Source organism: Lissotriton helveticus, chromosome 4_1 (assembly GCF_964261635.1).
Source record: "Lissotriton helveticus chromosome 4_1, aLisHel1.1, whole genome shotgun sequence".
Taxonomy (NCBI): Eukaryota; Metazoa; Chordata; class Amphibia; order Caudata; family Salamandridae; genus Lissotriton; species Lissotriton helveticus.
In genome coordinates, this window is record NC_136063.1 from 673,930,304 (window position 1) to 673,950,809 (window position 20,506).

The following is a 20,506-nucleotide window of genomic DNA, read 5'->3' on the forward strand; positions in this document are numbered from 1 at the left end:
AGTACCCATGGCCTAGGTACCAGGAGGTAACATATACTAGGGACTTATTGGTGTGCGATAGTCATTGCCAATTGGGTTACAATTAGACTTTAACTTGTTTTATGGGACAGTGCACTAGCACAAATGTCTGGATAGCAGGCCTTAGTGCTCTGTCAGTGTCGGAAACAGGCATGGTTTAGTAAACAATGGGGCAGAAAGGTGGGGGCAAGTGCAACACAATTCCAGTTTCCTACAGAGGACAACAGTGGAACAATTAGAAGTTGATACTGGACAGATCATCTCTCGATAATTCCTGGCAAGTGACCATCACCACAGACATGTTTGTGACAGGTTCAGGAGCGCCTATGGATGCCCTCATTGTAATGAGGTCAATGGTACCCTCAAGAAGAATTCCACTAAATGAGCGTGCTGGAGCTTACGACTGTACGATTAGCCCTTCAAGCGTTCTAAACAACACTTAGCTACAAAGTGGTACTGGTTTATAAAGACATCTCTACCATGTACTATCTACAAAAACAAGGGGTGAGGGAGCACATACACATACTCCACAACTTTCCAGGATAGCTAGATTCAACACTGGGTGATCATATACACTTACTAGTACAGAATCTCCCAGTGATGGATAACAACATAGCTGATCTGCTGAGTAGGGCGCATCAGGAAACTTAAGAGTGGGACATCAACTCTCATGTTCTAAACCTATTCTAAGGTAGGAAGGCCCCAAAGGTGGGTCTGCTTGCCACTCACTTGAACATAAAATGCCAAATCTTTGCAGCTAGGTACCCACTACCAAGGTCTCTGTGCAGTGGCCTTTGGATGAGTTAATCAGGGATATTTGCTTGTGCTTTTTCCTGAATACCGCTGATTCCTTATGTTGTGCAGAAAATATGCACACTCAACCTTTGCACTGTCTGTTCTTAGAGATGTCCATTCGTCCACAAGAAAACACTTGATCTTTGTATAGACTTCCTTATGGCACTCAACCTTGTGCAACTGAGGTCCTAAAATGTGTTTTTTTTTAAACTCATCCTGACTACACTTTGCAAATCATAAAATAAGCTAGAAAGCCTATTACTTAAACAGGTTGATCAGAAAAATGAAATCTCTTTGTCCACTGTCAAAATCATTATATTGATGCCTTAATTGCACCTTGTTATGCTATCTGTTACACCTAAAAAGAGCAGGATTTGACAACATTTCTATTCAGGTTTATTTAGCAGCAAATATTTCCACCAAAATGGAGAACAACAATCTTTTTTTAAAATCTAAGACATTAAGGTCTTTATGGAAGGTCTTAAAACTGTCATCCTTTCTAGACAGTCACTTGTTCCTTCTCAGGACCTTAACATTGTCCTCACTAGTTTAATGGCGGCACGCTTTGGGCCTCTGCAATCGTGTCCGCTACAGTTGGTCTTTAAGGTAGAATTTCTTGTAGTAATTACCACTAAGACGACTTAGTGGGCTTCAGAATTAGCCAGTTGATGAATCCTTTGTACAGTTACATAAGGACAGTGTTGTGCTACCCACAGTAGTTCCACATTTTTGTTACTTCATTGAACTACCACAGACTCAGTCTCAAGCAGAAAAAGTTGCACACATGTCATCAGTCTGTGTGGCCATCATGTACTACCTTGACTGTACTCGATCCATTAGATAACTAAACAGTTTTTTGTTGCTTTTGCACAGCCCTATATTGACAGCTCCATCTTAAAGGCAGGTGCAACAAGGAGGATTGTTAGATACGTTTAGCTTTAACCAGATACTTGCTGTATACAATAGCAGTGAAACATTTTATGCACACAAATGGCTCCACAATGACGCTCTTAGTTAAAACTCAAATGGCAGACTAGGCTATACATTTTCTAAGCGCTACTGTGGGGATACTTACACTGATCAGGAACTACTAGTTGAGAAAAAAGTACTTTAACATTGTTCTACACATCTTCCACAGCTGCTCACAAGCCACTGCTGGAGTAATTTGTGTACTGCTTTTCAGTCTATGCACAGCCTATGATCTACAGCTGCACTTGATTCAAACGTTCTTGTAACTTTGCAGCCTGTAATATTGAGGTGGGTCTGTGTCCTGGTGCATTGTGGTTTTGAGGGCTGTTGCCACTAATCTTCTTTAAACTGAAATTCCCCTCCCCTTCCGAAAAAAAGAAAAAAACTCAGAGCCCTAAAACAGAAGATAGTAGTGTGCCCAACATGTGAATCTACAGCACTACAGGGTGCACATCCGTTGTTTTAGGTAAGTAAAGTTTTCCATATTCACTTGGTTCAAACCAGTAAATCATTTAAAGGAGCCGGTCGTTGGTATCAGTTTGGAGTACCCTATGACTGATGCAAAGCCTCATTTTACATTTTTACCATCTTTAAGTAATGCTGTCAGTAGTAATTGCTGAATCAATGTGTAAATTAAAATTCTTTCTCATTTACACAGACTCGAAAGCCTCGAAAGTTTGACAGTGAGCTTCCAGATATCTCGTTAGCAGACTTGCAGTTTCTGCAGTCTCTTTGTCCTCCAGAAGTGCAGCTATTCCTCAGGTAAATTTGATATTATTTCAATTAAAAGATTGCAGGAGTTTTTCTGCCTTTTTATTTGCATCCAGTGATAAAAAGAGAAATAGTTTTTAATTGACCTAATCAAAATAAACTGTTCAAGATATTTCTCATCACAGATACCGTTCTTTTTTTCCAGAAATAGGAGTTAAATTACATTTAATTTTTGTGCAGGTTCAATAATTGTTGACAATGGGTACACTGTTTAATTTCCTCAAAAATGTTTGCTAGTGTTTTTTCAAATTGGATTGATTAATTGAGCTAATCAAATGCACGTTGATAATAATTTGTGAACCACACTTTTATTCAGGTTGTCACCATATAACAATGTTGCTAATAATTATATGGATTTTGTATATAAATGCTTTTAAAGAAAATATTGCAATACAATCCTATTTAAAGTTGCGTCATGTAAAGTTGGACAGAAAACATTTGATTAATAATAATTAATGCCAACTCCAATTTTTATTGTAGTCGGTGTGGCTTAAACATAGTTATTTGGAAGTTTTGTTCCAACCAAGGCCCTTGACATTATAATCGTTATGGTGACTTGAAATCGTTTTATTTCCAGTTTACTTTAGTTCCAAAAGTGAGACTAGATTCTTGCTGCATATCAGATGATCTTCCCAAGTGCATATTCTTCATTGTATTCAATGAAGACTATAGTGTCCCAATCCTATATATGGTTTTTAAAATAGTAATTATTAGTGTCCCAATCCTATATATGGTTTTTAAAATAGTAATTATTATATGAATTGATACTATTGCCTTCTGGTAAGATTGCTAATAGGTGTTAATATTACCCAATTTAATGGCTATTGTCTCCTAATCACCCCTTTTTCTCCTCACTCACTCTCACTCCTTCCCCTCCTTTCCTAATGGAATGGAATTGCTTATTAGCAGTGCTTATACTGGACTGATAATGCTTGCACAACAAAACAACTCTTTTGATCTTGTCTTATTTTGAAATGCAGGGAGGTTTTTTGAGCTTCTATCCATCAGTAAATTATTTGTGCGAATTGCTCATTTTTTCCCCTTTTCATTTTCTCTTTGTTGATATTTACAAGCATACAATAAATAAACAAGTGATGCTCCTGTATCTGTTGAGTGGATGGATACAACAAACTTTTACCAGAAAAAAGATCTCATCAGTGGACCACATTAATCCCTACTGTTTGTTACTTGTTCTAAGCATTCCAGTGTGACCATTCATCCAAAAGCAGATGATACTCAATTATACCTCAAGGTATCTTTTTTAAAGCTATCCAGAATTTTCCTCTGAGCTTTGGCTTTGGTATTGGATGTCTGATACTATAAATATATAATAGCCTCATGTGCGGCACTATATACACATTCTCTGCAAACTTCTGCCATCTAATGTTCGGTCAGATGTTTGCATTTTGTTTTTCTTTGAAGAAGTTTGAGTCACAAGACCTGTTGCGACTCCTCCCTTTCCTCAGAATGCATCAGCATAACTGATCCATCTTAGATTGATTTTTTTCTGCCATTATTCTCAGAAGCTCTGGAAGCTGTTGCAGAGTCATAGGATCAAAAAATGAAAACATGGTTTAATGGCTCTTCTTTTTAGGGTCAGCAGCATAATAGAAACAAGCATTGAAAATGCAATAGGTCTCGCCTTTGATTAAGTTAAAGCTATTTGCTTTGCTAATGGTATTGTATAGAAAAGCAAATGGCTTTGACTTAATGAGACCTATTGCATTTTTAATGCTTGTTTTTTAGGGCTACTATTAATTACATGAGGCTGGCAGTTTAAGCTCCAGCACCTTAATTACTAAACTATCTTTCTCCAGTATTGCGGTATTTTGCATAGATTCACATGCTTGAATCTTTCCCTGTCGTCGGAGTGGGAGTCCCACGGTACATAGAAAAACAATAATTATGCCATAAATAACCCTAACATGGGTAACATAGAACCAAGAAGTAAAATAGTCAGAAGCTAAAAAGAAAAAACTTCCACATTTATGACCTATCCAAGTCATTATATACAGTCCAAATTGCAGCCAATCAGGCGACAGCTCCATCCAGAATGTTCTCACCAGAGACTCAGGCTCTCAGATTTTCTACTGCACGTCATGTGAAGGGAGTTTCCCTGAGCTCTGCTCAGTACTCTTCTATTTCTTCAGTCTTGTGGGAAGCTCCGGCTGTTTTCTGAGGACCCCCACAAGAAGTACATTTTTTGCCTGCATCCTGATCACCAGGTGAGATACTGCAAGACCTGTAGGACCTTGCCTCAAAAGACTCTCAGAGACAGAGAAGGACGTCTACTTCTGTGGTTACAGAAGATTAAAGATCAAGACAACCCCTTATCTGATGTGGGAGGTGTTGCCTCTGGCTCAACTATGAGGGTTGCTGAGGAGGATTTGTCTCCTCCTGGGGCTAAGGTGTCGAGAAAAAAGCAAACCTCTAAAGGTGCTGAATTACCTGCCACCTCAAAAAAGGCTCCTCCACCTTCTAAGAGTAAGCCTCTGCCTTCTAGGCCCCCGAGAAAACTGCAAAGTCTCTGGCTTCAAAAAGACTTTCTGAGAAGGATTTACCTCAGAGAAAAGTTCCATCGACCACGACTCCTTCATCGACGAAACACACAGTCGACGCTGCAACGATGTGGACTGCCACCTTCTCGTCGCCGAGACCAGAGATGATCATATCGTCGGCATCATCACCGTCGACGCTGGTTTCCATCTCTGTGAGGTCGATCTTGTCGACGAAGAAAATTAAATCTATTGTCGACCCCCCCCCTTCGACGAAGATTAGGAAGATCTCATCGACGATTATTTCGTCGACGGCCGCTTCGTCGTCGAAGTCTGCCTCGTCGTCGAAGTCTGCCTCGTCGTCGAAGACTGCCTCGTCGTCGACGGCCGCCTCGTCATCGGTTACTCCATTGACACCCGTTTCATCGACGATGACTCCGTCGACGGCTCCCTTGTCGACGCTACAGTTGTCTTCTTGCACAGAGTTTCAGGTTTGGTCAGCGTCTACGGCCACGACACCCTCTGCACCGTCTATGACATCTATGCAATTGCTACCATTGACAACAGCATCTTCCTTGCTGCACAGACGTGGTTCTTTATTGGAAGCCCTCTCTCCACTGCATATTCCCCTACTAAGGTACCTCTGCAGTTACCTGAACAATTACTAGACTATGGGGATGATGATGATGAGTCCGAAGAGGATGACAGATTTCGCACTGCCCTTCAGAATTGCTCATCAAATATCACGAGGAGTATCAGGATGATAATCCTTCCCTAGAGACTGTAGGTCCAGCTCCAGATGCGATCCCTATGGCACAGATGCCTTTGGATCTATTAAACAATCTTCAATTCATGTTGAATGATTATTATCGCTGTTTCCCTCCATCTGAATCGCCTTCGTCCGTTCCACCGACACCTGTGCCTCAAACTTCTTTTTCTGCATTGAGGTCATCCCGGCCACCTTCTATAGTGCCTTCTCATCATTCCCGTGGTGCTCACACCTCGGACGACGATAGGGAGGAAGGAGAACTGGATGGCAGCTCGCTTCTTACGGAGTGGGAGGATTACCAAATACAAACTCTGTCTCCTTCAACTCTAGCTCCCATCGATTCCTCTCCAGTTGACATCGGAGGTTTTGATCTTCTTTTGGAAAGGGCAACACAAAGGTTCCTCCTGCCTATGGAAACAAAAAAGGATGAATGTTTCCTATATACGCACTATCCCAATCATTGACTTCATTTGGAAAGAGGGATTGAAGGTTATGAAAGCTCCTGCCTCTGTGCCTGCGGTCCTGCCTCGCCTTGACAAAAAATATGAGAAACCAGATAATTTGCGTACATGCTTCATAGGTCAACCAAAAGCTGACTCTATTATTGCGCAAGCGACGCAATGAAGAGCTAGAAACCCCTCCTCTCCGGTCGCAGCTCCTCGGGATCAGGATGGCAGACGATTGGACACTATAGGAAGAAAGGTTTCCACCTTGGCAGCGACAACCGTCCGTGTTGCAAATTCACTGGCCATTTTAGGCCAGTACCACAGACAGATGTGGTCAGACATCTCTCCCTACATCGACATGTTGCCAGAACCATCTAAATCGGAAGCGTTAATGATCCTGCAAGAAGGAGAGCGTATCTCTGCTGAAATCTGGATGTCACATCTACAGGATTTAGACAAGTAGCAGGGGCCGCAGTTCTACGGCTGCAAGACTGGCTAAAATTAACATCTTTTCACCAGGAGGTTCAGGCAAAGATAATTGACATGCTGTTTGATGGTGAATCACTGTTTGGCCAACATGTGGATGAGGCCCTTCAGGCCATTAAGAAAGATACTGAGACAGCAAGATCTCTTGGTAATCTCCAGTTTCGGAAGCAGCCCTTTTGTGGTGCTAAAGGCCATGGATCCTTTTCTAGTCGAGGAGTATATAACAAACAAAGGTCATACCAGTCCCTTCAAAGTAACCAACGATACCAGTCCCAACGCCAACTGTCTTATGGACAACAAAATACCTCCTATTTACAGAATAAGAGAAAAGCCTCATATCGCAGACAAGATGCATCTAAAAAACAGTGACAACCGCCACCTGCCACCTATTCTACCGCCAACCCCTCTAAAAGTTGGAGGACGAATCTCCCAATTTTACTCAAGCTGGTCCGCTATAACATCAGACAAGTGGGTCCTGGACATTGTGGCCAGAGGCAATGTTCTAGAGTTCATAAAGATTCCTCCAAACTCTCCTCCCAGAGGCCCACCTCCAGCTCATCTTAAAGAGCTTTTTCCCCCAAATACATTTGATGCTACAAAAGTGAGCGATCGAGATGGTCGCTCATTTGCAAAGAGGAACCGGGTTTTATTCAAGATTTGTCAGGAATGGCGCCCCATTCTGGATCTTCTCTCCCTCAACAAATACTCTATAAAGTTATCCTTCCGGATGTTAATGCTTCAAGAAATCCTACAACTTCTTTCTGCGGGGATCACATGGCCACCCTCGACCTCCAGGACGTGTATTTCCACGTAGCAGTTCTGCCCAGACACAGAAAATTCTTGCAGTTCAGAGTGGCTGGCAGGCACTTCCTGTTCAAAGTCCTTCCTTTCGGACTACGTTCCGCACCCCGTGTGTTTACCAAGGTCCTAGCACCGGTGGCTGCACCCGTCTGGAGGAGATCCAAATGTTTCCGTATCTAGATGACTGCCTTGATTTTCACAGTCGCAAACGCCCACATTCAGAGATGTTGGTCCCTCTTCCAATCTCTGGGTCTCTCCGTCAATCTCGACAAGTCTCATCTCGTCTCCTCACAAAGAAAAGCGTTCTTGGGAGCCACGTTAGAAACTCAACTGACACAAGCATTTGTCTCAAACAACAGGCAACAAAAAATCTGCAGACTTGCCCCCCTGTTGCAATAAAAAAGGTGCCCTTCAGTCCGGCAGTTAAAGTCATTTCTGGTGATGATTTCGTCCTGCATTCCTTTAGTGCCCAGCTGCCGTCTCAGAATGAGACCCCTGCAAGAAGAGCTCAACAATCAATGGTTGCAGGTTTCGGGGTCCTTCGACAATGTTATTCGCATCACTCCTCGGATGCGAGAAGCCTTACTCTGGTGGACTCGCAAACAGTACGTGGAAAAAGGGTGCCCATTCCTAGTGGAAGCTCCAAGTTTCACCAGCACCACAGATGCATCCCTCGAAGGGTGGGGAGCAGACCTTCAAGGGCTGACGGTCAGCGGCAAGTGGAACGTCCAGCAGCGGATATGGCATATCAACCTCCTAGAATTGCTGGCCATCTTCCTGGCCCTAAATTCTTTTTGCACCGTCATTCTGGGAGCATCAGTATTAATCCCGATGGACAACACAACAAGTATGCACTACTTGAACAAACAAGGAGGGACAAGGTCCGCCCTGCTATCTCAACAAGCCCAACAAATTTGGGATTGGGCGATACCACTGTCAGCGGTTAATGTTCTGGGAGTTTCCAATGTCCTGGCAGATTCCCTCAGCAGGTCAACAGTGTCCAAACATGAGTAGGAGCTTCATCAACCAACGTGGGATCGAATTTTTCAGGAGTGGGGTCGTCCCGATCTAGATCTGTTTGCGACCAGTCAGAACCGCAAATGCCCATTCTTCGCAAGTTGGCTTCCCCACAGGGAGTCACGCAGGAATGCGTTTTCGAGGAATTGGTTGCAGATCTATACTTACGCCTTTCCTCTGATACCGTTGGTTCCCAGGGTTCTCCGGAAAATGAAGAGAGAACCTTGTCGCCTAATACTCATTGCTCCCAGGTGGCCTCGCCAGTTCTGGTTTACCGAACTCCTCCTTCTCTTCGAGTGCGATCCCATTCAGTTTCAACCAATAGCAACTGCTGTCCATCCAGAATGGACAGATCTGCCATCCGGACCCTGCATCTCTGAAATTAGCGGCCTGGCGCCTGAACACCTTGAATTTGCTCATTTGAATATTCCTGCAGACTGTAAAGAAGTCTTAGCCAATGCCAGTGCGCCTTCTACTATTAACCTCTTCAGCGCGGCGCGAATTTTCGCGCTGTGCTGAAGGTTCTATTGAGCGGGCGGGGCCATGACGGAGTGGTTCCGTCATTAGCACAGCTCAAACGGCGCTCATGACGGAACCACTCCGTCATGAGCACCGAAGGGGTTAAGACGTACAGACTTAATTGGAAAAGATTTTGCATGTCGTGTCAAGCTGCCAGTATCCATCCAATCCATGTAAAACCGGAACAGATTCTACCATTCTTTTTACACTTGGCAAAATCATGCTTTTCCCATTCTACTCTTAAGGTATTTTTAGCAGCTGTTTCAAGTTTTCGACAAGATGGTTCCAACTCTCTGTACTCAGCCAGGATCATTCAGCAGTTCTTCAAAGGATTGTTTCGAATGTTTCCTCCCATCCGCCGCCCACCTCCATCCTGGCATCTTAACGTGGTGCTTGCGCAACTTATGTGACACCCCTTCAAACCTATCCATAGAGTGGATTTGAAATTCTTGTCTTGGAAAGTGTCTCTGCTATTAGCTTTAACATCAACTAGGCGGGTTAGTGACATTCAAGCCTTCCCTATTAATCCACCTTTCCTTCAATTCACTTCAAATTCAGAAGTGCTACGCACTAACCCCAGTTTTATGCCTAAAGTACCTTCGGACTTCCATCTAAACAAACCGATAATTTAAAAAACTTTCTTCCTCAATCACCTGCGGAAAAGACTTTGCATACCCTTGACATCAAGAGATGTCTAAAGTTCTATTTACAATGGACTTCTTCAATCCGTAAATCTGACCAGCCATTTGTGGCCTACGGTAGGATACGGCAAGGACACTCAATATCCAATCAGACCCCATAGCTCTTTTGATTTCTTCTGCAATTTGTTTCTGTCATCAGCAAGCAGGAAGACCATTGCAAACAACTCCAAGAGCACATTTTACTATAGCAATCTCCTCTTCTACTACTCTTTTTGCTGGTGTGCATCTTCATCAAATCTGCAGAGCTGCAACATGGTACAGCAGGCACACTTTTACCAAGCACTACTGTTTGGAAGCTGCCAGTAATGCAGATGCATCTGTGGGACAAGCGGTTCTCCGTAATCTTTTTAAATAAGGTGAGCCTCTGTTCTTCCCTCCTCCTCTTTACTGTTTCTCAAACGCATATCTGCTATTCTTGTTTAGTTACATAAACATTGCCTTATATATGCATTTTTATATATATAGATACGTTTTAGATCCTTTGTGTGTTATTGCATAATGCCTCTGGTACATATGGTTGTTACAATTAGGATCTAACAAGCATTATTGTGGATATACTGCTGTCTACTCTGATTCAGGCACGTGAATTTATGAAAGATACCCCAATACTGGAGAAGATCAATAGTTACTTACCTGTAATCTGTGGTTCTCCAGTATTGGTATCTTTCATAGATTCACATGCAACCCACCCACCTGCCCTCAGAGGCTCGTTTATGCTCTTTTTCACTGTGTTCACTATTGTGCTAGAAAATATAGAGAGCCTGAACCTCTAGGGAGAACATTCGGGAGAGTGCTGTTGCCTGATTGGCTTCAGTTTGGACTGTATATAATGACTTGGATAAGTAATAAATGTGGAAGTTTGTTCCTTTTAGCTTCTGGCTATTTTACTTCCTGGTTCTATGTTACCCATGTTGGGGATATTTATGGCATAATTATTCTTTTTTCTATGTACCGTGGGACTCCCACTCCGACGGGGAATGATTCATGCATGTGAATCTATGAAAGATACCAATACTGGAGAACCACAGATTACAGGTAAGTAGCTATTGTTCTTATGCATTTATGTCTTTTCTGCTGTGTGACACAGGTATGAAAACGTGTGTATCTGCATCACAGTTACGCTTTTAAGATAAAGGGCAACGGTCAATTTGACTCTGCTCCTCCACGACCTTCACCCCGTGCAGCGCTATCGCAGTGGCTTCTCCCGAGCTGTGGAAATGGATAATTACATTTCCAGAACTGAATGTGGGATCTTTGTAACATTTCACTGCAAAGATACTACAGGCTGCCAATCACAGTCGTCGTGTCTCGCGTTACAGTCACTCCCTATCACCGGGATGCTGGGTGTTCAGCCATGACTTTCATCAAGCAAAACACTGCTTCTTGGGACTTGAAGTCTTTTTTTTTTTAGAAACAAGTGAGCTAATGTACTGGAAAATAACGTTTTGCAAGAGGAAAGCACAGGACGGAAAAAGTTGTGGCATTTAGTTATCTGTTCTGTTTGTCTTACTTTAACAGATAACAATTACAGAAACTATAAAGTGGCTGACTAACCCCTTCACTGCCTAGTTCAGTATATTTACATTTAATAAAATGCATTTTGGTTGTGGTAGATTCTGAAGCAACACTACCGCTGTAGCACCGCTCTTGAGTTATAAAGTTAAACAATGAGGAGTTTTGGAAGAGAAACCAGGACAACTGTCGAAATCCCAGTCAGCCCAATGAAACGCATAGCAGAAAGGATTATGGTAAAAACTAGGATAGGATGCAAATAAGTGCTTGAGGTGCTGTGCTCTGCTGCCCTCATGTTTAAGACCAGATACATACCACTGGAATGCTGCCATTAGATGGAATAGTTGGAAAAAAATCCCAAGCCTAAAAGAACTGGAGAAACAAAGGCGCTCCTGCCCCTTCCCCTAGGTGTCGCTTGGAGGGGGTCTCTGCTCGGATTTAAAACAAAAATACAACTGAGATTAAAATTGACCGAGTGCGTTCGGGTGCCTTGCATCTCTGTAAACATAAGTTAGCTCTTGTCTAAATGTAAATGGGGGCTGTGAGGGGGCAAATTTTTATCTATAGAGGTCTGAGGGCATAAAGGTGCGTTCTATTTAGTCGACCATCAATATACATACACATCCAAAAAGGGTACACTACATGGTGCCTCGATGAGCACAGCAAGTCTAGAAGCAGCTAAAACTATCCATGCAGAAATCTACGGGCGTTGTCAAAATTAGTTCCTTGCTGGAAGGAGAAACGTATATAAAATTCACGTCACAACAAGACTACAACTGAATATTAAGACTCAATGAGCCTCTTGCACTTTATCAGAAACAGGGCGTGCTGTTTATCAACAATGGCATTGGAGACGAGTAAATGATATATCTAACAGATGGCTTTTACATGACAAAGATCGACGGCCAAATAAGAGTCGGTAGAGCTATAAGAGGCTACGAATGAAGTTGTTTACTTGTACGGGTGGTACATTTTGCCCACAAGACGACAACTTGGAAGAGGGGCAGCACTCGTTTGTACACAACTAAAGACCAAGTTCTTTTCCCAGATGGCAAAGCACTGGGAGGGCGAGAACATACATGAAGTTGCAGATTTCTGGGCTTCTTTGCAGGCTTCATGGGCTGAGGTGTAGGGACAGCTGGGAGCTCACACAGGGCTGTCGGGCGCCCCTTAGTGCCCAGCTCAAGCTCCGAGAAAGTGAAGCAGACACTCCCAGGAGCAGTATTTTTTACACATTGCGTACATTTTTTTGTGTCTCCCCAGAGCTCCGCCTTGCACCAAGAGAAACAGGAGGCAGAGATGGGCAGGCAGCAGCTGAGGCCTAGGAGGGGCAGGCAAAGTCTCCCTCCACCAACAAGTTTTCCAAAATGTGACACAGGTCATTATTATGGGCCACCGGTCACAACTGGGCAAACATGCATTTTAAGAGAAACAATTAAATACTGAACACTGAATTATGTAGAGTCTAGGCTTTTTACTAAGAACCATGTCTTGGAGGGGTAGCAAGTCTCTCCGCCTGTCTCATGGAAAGACAGCCTAACTTGCTCGTCAATGTCGAGTGACTGAAAAAATGGTTCCTCTTTCGCACTGCGAGTACAGCACCATCCATGAGGGCGTAGGATTCCGGCCGCCACCCAGGCATTCCAATGACCCCCTGTTTATCGACAACCTTTGGTTTATGTTTACTTTTAGCCTTTATGTGCTTGTGAATGCCTCCACCTCCTCTAGCGAGATTAGTAGCCCAGATCCCTGCAAGAGGAAGGGTGCCTGGTTTGGACAACAAAAATGGCCATTTCCGGCGGCCTGGCTTCCCTGCGCAGCTGGCAGCATTGCACACACCGGTACAAAAGGGGGTGGTGATGGTCTGAGCATCTGAACCAATCAAACACTCCCACCCAGTCAACAGATCTGGGTTTAATCCATCACCGTTCTTTAGCCCACTGTGCCACCCCAGTTCAGACATGGCCATATGCAAATCAGTCTGACCCTATGCGTCATGGAAACAGTCCATCCCGAACTGCCAATCCATGCCTTCCCTGGAAAGGAAACAAGCTTCCTAGGACCGGTTTCTGGCATTTCAGCCATCTTCAGCCAGGCTTGCTTGAATCCACTGGCAAAGTGAGCAAGGGACTCACGTCTGAGCATACCCTGCCAACTTATGGCGAACAAAGCGTTACAGCATTATACACACAGCGGGTCAACAGGGGGTGAGACGGGGGTGTTGGGGTCCGTGATTCAATGGAGAATGAAAATACTGCGCCCTAAAAGTCCGCAACCCCATACAACAAGACAAGATAAGCCAACATGTTATCTCCTGATTTCCGTGTTAAAGAATACGGCTTCTCCCTTGGCTGCATCATTTAGAGGCACTGTCTGTTATCGCACTTGGCTGGTTTTTTTTTTTTGGGGGGGGGTCGTCACACCATTACCAAGAGCCTATCACCCATAACCATAAGCAGGACACAGGAGGGATGTTGGAAAAGTGTGAACAAAGGAGGCGATGATGCACACAGGAGAACAGTTTGTAAACCTTCTGGGGAGGAGGAAATGATTGTTCTTTACTTTCCTTGACCTCCGTTCACTCAAAAGATTTTAAAGTCCCACGTCTGTAAATCAAAAAAAGCATACACAGCTCCCTGATACCACGCTATGGGGTAAGAATTGCTAGTGTCGTGAAATAAAATAACCAACAAGGCATAGCATTAAAAGTCAGCGGTAGCTAGAGACTGTGAAAGCAGAGAAAGGAGGAAAACTGGACACTGTAGAGTACCGTCTGGGATCAGGTGGTTGATACAAAGAGTAAAGAAAAGAAAAACAAGCTCTTAAAATAAAAAAATATTTTGAACGTCGAGGCAAAATCAGCTATCAAATAAGTTGTATGCAATTACAAATAGTCATGTGAAGGTAATCAGTATCACTAGAGAAGGGCACGCGTGGCGAGAAGCTGGGGGCACTCGCTCTTAGAAGGAGAAATCGGATAAAGCAAGTTACAGCAAGGCTGTGAGCGCACGAGGGGGAGGGGCCGCGGCTGCCTCTGTAGCCATCTTCCTGGGCATCCAGCTCTTGCCCGAGGCTCCCCTGGCACTGGCGTGCCGGTAGCTTCTCCTGCTCCCTCCACCAAGGCATAGACAGACACACTCACTCACACCAGGGGCCCGCTCCCCAGGCTGTACCATCGTTTAGCAGCCTCTCCAGGTGTTTGAGGATCCTGCAGAAGTTAGTCAGGCTGCTCATGAGCTTCTTGTCGTTCATCAGCTGCTTCAGATAGTCCGACATCGGTTTCGGCTTCTCCTTCGTTTCCATTTCACCCACCATATTCCAAGCCAAAAAGGGAAAACCAAAAAAAAACAAGCAGCTATGTCTCTGAGAGAGACAGAGGGAAAGGTCTGCTCGGGGAGAGAGACAGAGGGAAAGGGAAACAAATAGTGCTTAACCAAGTAATTAAAGGCCATAGTCTAACGCCGCCGGTAAAAAATCCAATCCCGGTGAGCGGTACCAAAAGGTGACAGGGTGGGAACAAGGAGGGATTGAAATGCCTCTGATTCAATCATTGTACTGCCTTTTGCATAATTTGTGAAGCCAAACGACGCACACGAATGAAATCTTAAGGCGGAGCTGGGACATGGCTTCGGAATCCATATTAATTCCAAGAAGCCCTCTGCATGGCGAGAAAAGCGCATGCGCTGCTTTTGCCAGGCCGAGACCTAAAAAGACAATCACTTGCATTGAAAGACTTCAAACCTTTTACTGTTTTTTGTTGAGCCTTCTTGATAGGGACATCATCACGTTGACAGTTTTGTCAAACACATCATGACTGATCTTGAGAATGCACCAAGGACTCCAATATGGAAAGAACCCCTTGTCACGTCTGTTCTCTATGTCATGTGAAATACATGTGGTCTGAGTGACACAAAGTGTGCAGCTTGTGTCTTTCCCCTGAGAGCAATGAGTCCATCTGTGAGGTTTGCCTCTTGTTCCATTGTAAAGAGACTCTAAAACATAGATGAGACAGATGCAGAGTGCATTACAAAATGCAGAGCGAAAATCTCACAAATTCAACTGATAACTTTGTATCAAAGACATTTGAGATGCACACCTCTAGGAGGAGGCCGCTTCATCAACCAGTCAGTTCCAGCAAGAAGAGCCTGAGGCCTTCTCACCTAAAATCTCTGACGTCGAGGCAATCATAGAAGTCGTTGAAACATCACAGCAACAGCATGCGTGAAAAGCAAAGTCGACGTCTTGTGCTTCAGTGGCGTACTAATGTCAGTCTTGAGGCCTAACTCAATTGGCTATGGAGCCAGAACACTGCTCCTGCTGCCGTCAGGCGTGTAGCCCAGAGCAAGAGCTTAAGCAGCTAAAAATGTTGAGGCAGGCTCATCCAGATATGGGCTCTGCGTTGAGTAATCCAAAGGGCACTGACCCTGACCATGCTCCGGTAACATCAAAGAGCGCTGAGAAAACATTAAAGCAATAGAAGTCTCATCAAGTCTGAAATGATTTCCACCTTTGAGGCTGAAACCCTCAACACCTCGCAAGCTGTTGAGATGAAGTCAAAGTCTGCCACTTCGACCCCACAAAAAGATTGCGAAGGACACAGAGAAGAAGAAGGATAAGGTAAGACACCATACACATCCATCGGGACGAAGGGCCACGATAATAAAGCACAGCCTAAGGCAGCCCAGACGCCAAAGAAAATCCAAAGAACCCCACGGAACCCTACCAAGGGACGGCGACGAGTAAACATCCCCTAAGGCCCTGAAAACAAGGGTCGAATACAAACCCCTTAAGGGAACTACACCGTCCTCAAAGCTAGAGGCAGGTGCGACCCAAAAAAGAAAATCTCCGGTCTCCGACACCGAGAGAGTCCTTGAGGTCGAAAAGAAAAGGAAACTGCTTGAAGCTGAAATGGCGACGCTCCTCCTGAAAAAGGAGTTCAACCCTTCACTCAAGGAATTCCGTATTCCAAAGATTCCAGTCGCCAACTCATCGCCAAAAGGGCGGAAGACGACAAAGGGAAAGGGGAGGAGATCCTCGAGTCACCTCCAACCCCCGAACCACGCAATGACGACATCGAAGAGTAAATCGGTGCACCTGAAGAGGAAGAAGCCTCTGAAACCTTTGAAGATCAATGGAATGACCTCAACACAGAAAGCCCAGAGGAGGAGATATGCTGTTATCCCTCAAAAACTTCTCCGCCAGATGCAATAGCCATCTACAATGGCCTAGTGAAGAGAGCAGTTGACACTTTCGGGGTCACCGTCGGAAAAAAAAAAGGGGACACATGCTTCCTCTTACAAACACTAGCCCCAGCCAACAAGAGCATACAATATCTACCAATGCTACCAAACATCCTGGATCAAGGCAAAGAAGCCTTTAAAGAGCCTTCCTCGCACTAAGGGGTAACACCAAGGGTCGAAAAGAAGTACAAACCCTCTTCCAAGGACCCTAAGTATATCCAGGGAAATACAGTGCCTGACTCCCATCATTGTCACCACGGCCAGGAGAAGAGCAAATGCCCTCTCTAACAGTGGACCACCTCCAGAGAAAGAAAGCAAATAGATGGAAACGGTAGGCAGAAAAATGGAAAAAGAGGCAGCAATGCTAAAGCTCATCGCAAACTCAAATGTCCTGCTGAACAGGTACGGTCACCAACAATGGGATGACATCGAGGCGCTAATTAACAAGCTCCCGGAAGAGGACAAGACATGGGGAAAAGCTATCATCCAAGAAGGCAAAAACCTAGTAAACACATGCCTTAAATCAGCACTCAACTCAGCAGACCCTGCCAGCAGACAGATGTGCACAGGCACCACACTAAGAAGGAATGCCTGGCTCAGAATACCAGAATGTAAACAAGAGGTGCAAATAGCCATCATTAACAGACCGTTTACAGGACGCACGCGACTGACATGGACGCCTCCGGGTAGAGCTCCGCGCCGAGCTCCCCTTCCCGGCGAAATTATCCGATGAACCGACACCCATAACCGGCCGATAACCACCGGCGCTGCAGTGGGACACCATAACCAAGAGCCCCACCGATTCTGGAGGCAATCGGTACAACCGAACCACACCGCGGTTTTTGCGGGGCAGCAGCCGCGCACATCGCTTCCAGGCCCGGCGTGTGCTCAGGACAGCCCGAGGCTCCGGCGGGAGCGATAGGCCCGGAAGTGCGGCCTGCGACTAACACTGGCGAAGCGCATTGTCTTTCAAAGAGAGTGCCCAGGACCCGCCCCTAACCGGCTGAGAGTGCCGTTCCCTGCGTGCTACCAGACTTGGCGCTTACCCGGCTGGGTGGCGGCGGGTGGACGTGGCGCACCTACCGGAGCGCTGCGGACTGGAGGCGAGGAGTGGGGGAAAGACCCACTGAGTCCAGAGGCCTGAAACCGGCCAGCACAGCAGCCCAAAGCCGGACCCCAGAACGAGGAGATTGCGGAGCCAACGCCACGGAGCAGGCAGAGGTGAGCGAAGGAGGCCTGGGAGATGGAGGCGGCTAGGGCCGAAGACACGGACTGAGAGCAGGCGCTGGCGAGTATCACTGGGGATAGAGCAACCGCCCACTGCTGGTGTGCAGCGAAGGGACATAGGTGCCCACGGCTGGGAGAAGACCGGGCGGGACGGGAGAGCGGATACGAGGTGTGTGACGCCCCCATCACTGGCTGGGCCACGTGGAGCGCACAGAGGCCTACTGGACACGAAGACATACCAATACCCCCTCTGGGGGGGGAGTGCTCCGAGGCTGCGCTGCTCACACGCGACGGCACGGAGGCCTGGCTGGCACTGGGCGCTACCGGTCACCAACACAGGGACAAGGGAACGTGCAACTGACCACCCACCGGCCACGGACACTGCGCAGCCGATCCGGCCCCCACCACTCTGCAGCTTCACGCCCTGACTCGTCCTACGGCGGCCGCGACGTGGCAAATCTCGCTGCTGTGGCTGGACGCGCGCCACGGCACTGATGTCTAACGGACCCAGAACTCGAACCGGGACCGGCGGAGCAGGCTCTAAGGGCAAGATGGACAAGACCGGAAAGAACAACGACCCATATCAAACAACGGCAAAACTGGACACCATGCTGGCAGCTATGGAACGGCTGGAAGAATCCATCCAGCTCACTCGCACCTTCCTAGCCACCAAAATAGATAGTGTAGTCATAGACCTGACACACCTGAGAGCGGACCATAAAAAATTGGCGGAACGTACCACGTCCCTGGAAAACGACGTAAAGGAACTTCAGCCCCAAGTCAGCCAATCGAACGAACAAATGCAAGACCTGTTGAATATGGTGGAATTCCTGGAAGACAGAGCCGAAGATGTGGAAGGTAGGGCACGAAGAAACAACGTGCGCCTAGTTGGGGTCCCGGAGAAATGGGAAGGAAGGAATCCAGAGGAGCACATGGAACGTTGGCTGAAGGAAATACTACCGGAGGGGTCACTTTCGCCACACTTTGTGGTAGAACGTGCTCACAGAGTTCCTACAAGGCCCTTAACAACGGGCTCCAATCCGAGGCCCATGCTGCTACGCATACCGAACTACAGGGACAGGGACTCCATCCTACGCGAAACACGCAAATTCCAAGAGGTCCGGATTGAGAACACGTCAGTAATGTTCTTTCCGGACTACACTGTGCAGGTGCAGAGACAAAGACACTCCTTCCTAGCGGTGAAAAGACGCCTGAGACAGCTAGGCCTGCAATACTCTCTGCTGTTTCCCGCGAAATTTAGAGTTGTGGCTGGTGAGCGAACCCACTTCTTCACTGACCCAACCGACGTGGAGGCATGGCTTGACAGCGGCACAGATGCAGACCCCAGAGCGGCCGCAGGCCCCGCTCCTCGACGACAGTCCGGAGGCAACCGGAGGAGGCGCAGACCCCGCCAGAGATCACAGACTAACTCGCGAGGAGTGGCGAGGACACCCCCCCCCCCAGCAGATGACACACAGCAGGAGAAACAGGACGCCCTTTGCCTGGTGATGGAACTCAGCCGATCCACTGCGCAGAGCGAAAAGGCGGGCGGCAGCCCACGGGACCTCCCCAGCGATGATGAAGCCATCTATGGCGTACCAGACTCCCAGGCCTCGGAGGAAAGACCAGATGTCACGCCTCAGACGGCGGATTACATAAGCTAATTGCACCATAGGATATGCCACTTCAGAGACACTGGCCGAGGAGTGCCACAGCAGACTTAGAGAGATGGACTGACGGTTCACGACACCGCGAGCGCAGGAGACGCTCATAGTGACAAGTGGCAATCTTGACCCTGAATACAATATACGGAGCAAGCACGCACCCGACACCTCTCCGGTGGGCGCGGGACTCGGGGACGGTCCAGAAACCTGCATGCAGCCGACACACGAACCCAGAGACAACTCACCTGGCAGCCGACCGATTGGGACACGTAAAGTATGGTGTTTAATGCATGAGCGAATGGTTCCCTGTATTGCAAAGTGTGGTTTAGACTGGCATACACCCCCCGGGAAGGTGGAAGGCCTTCATGCAATGACTTTGTTGACTTAAAACCACTGTAACAGTGCGCACCGCACAGCAGCCCCCTTAGATATAGACTTTGTTGCTCTCCTCGAGAGTATAGACGGGAGCACGTTTGGCATCCGACCTTTTGGTATTCTATATGTTCATCACGTTCAATGGCTCATTGTTCCATTAGCCATGTTTCTTACTCCCCCCCCCCTATTTTGATGAAGTGGTGTGATGAAATAGATGCGTTTCAGATGAGTATTGCAGGGAACACTTGCTCGATGGGAACGGTGGGGCTCAAGGGAGGGTGGTGGGAGACCTGGAGGAGGAGAACTGCTAAAGAACTGTAATGTCTGCCATTAAAATATGTACGTGGAATGTGAGGGGCATACATACGCCATCCCGATGCTACCAGATCTACTCATACCTCAAACGTCACCACATACAAATTTCTCTCTTGCAGGAGACACACCTCAGTGAAACGGAAACTCGCACCTTACACCGCAGATGGCGGGGGCAACTATATGCCACACCCTACTCATCTTACGCTAAGGGGACATTGGTGTGGGTAAGGCCGGGCACCCCATGGACAACACTAGACACATATGTGGAACCCGGAGGGAGGTACGTTGTGGTCCAAGGCAGGTTAGACGGGAACCCATTGGTGCTCGCCTCGGTGTATGCGCCCAACGCGGGACTGGCGGATTTCCTTGCACAGTTGTCAAGCACG

General features: G+C 46.5%; 1 protein-coding gene across 6 annotated transcripts in view; it reads left to right on the forward strand.

The window, feature by feature from the left end:
- RB1CC1 (RB1 inducible coiled-coil 1) overlaps window positions 1–20,506 on the forward strand; it is a 647,143-nt gene that overhangs the window by 326,364 nt on the left and 300,273 nt on the right. For all 6 annotated transcript variants that reach the window (XM_078687307.1, XM_078687311.1, XM_078687309.1 and 3 more), the window contains one exon: window positions 2,441–2,544. In XM_078687307.1, coding sequence (XP_078543433.1) covers window positions 2,441–2,544 — 104 coding nt within the window. The remainder of the gene's footprint in view (window positions 1–2,440; window positions 2,545–20,506) is intronic.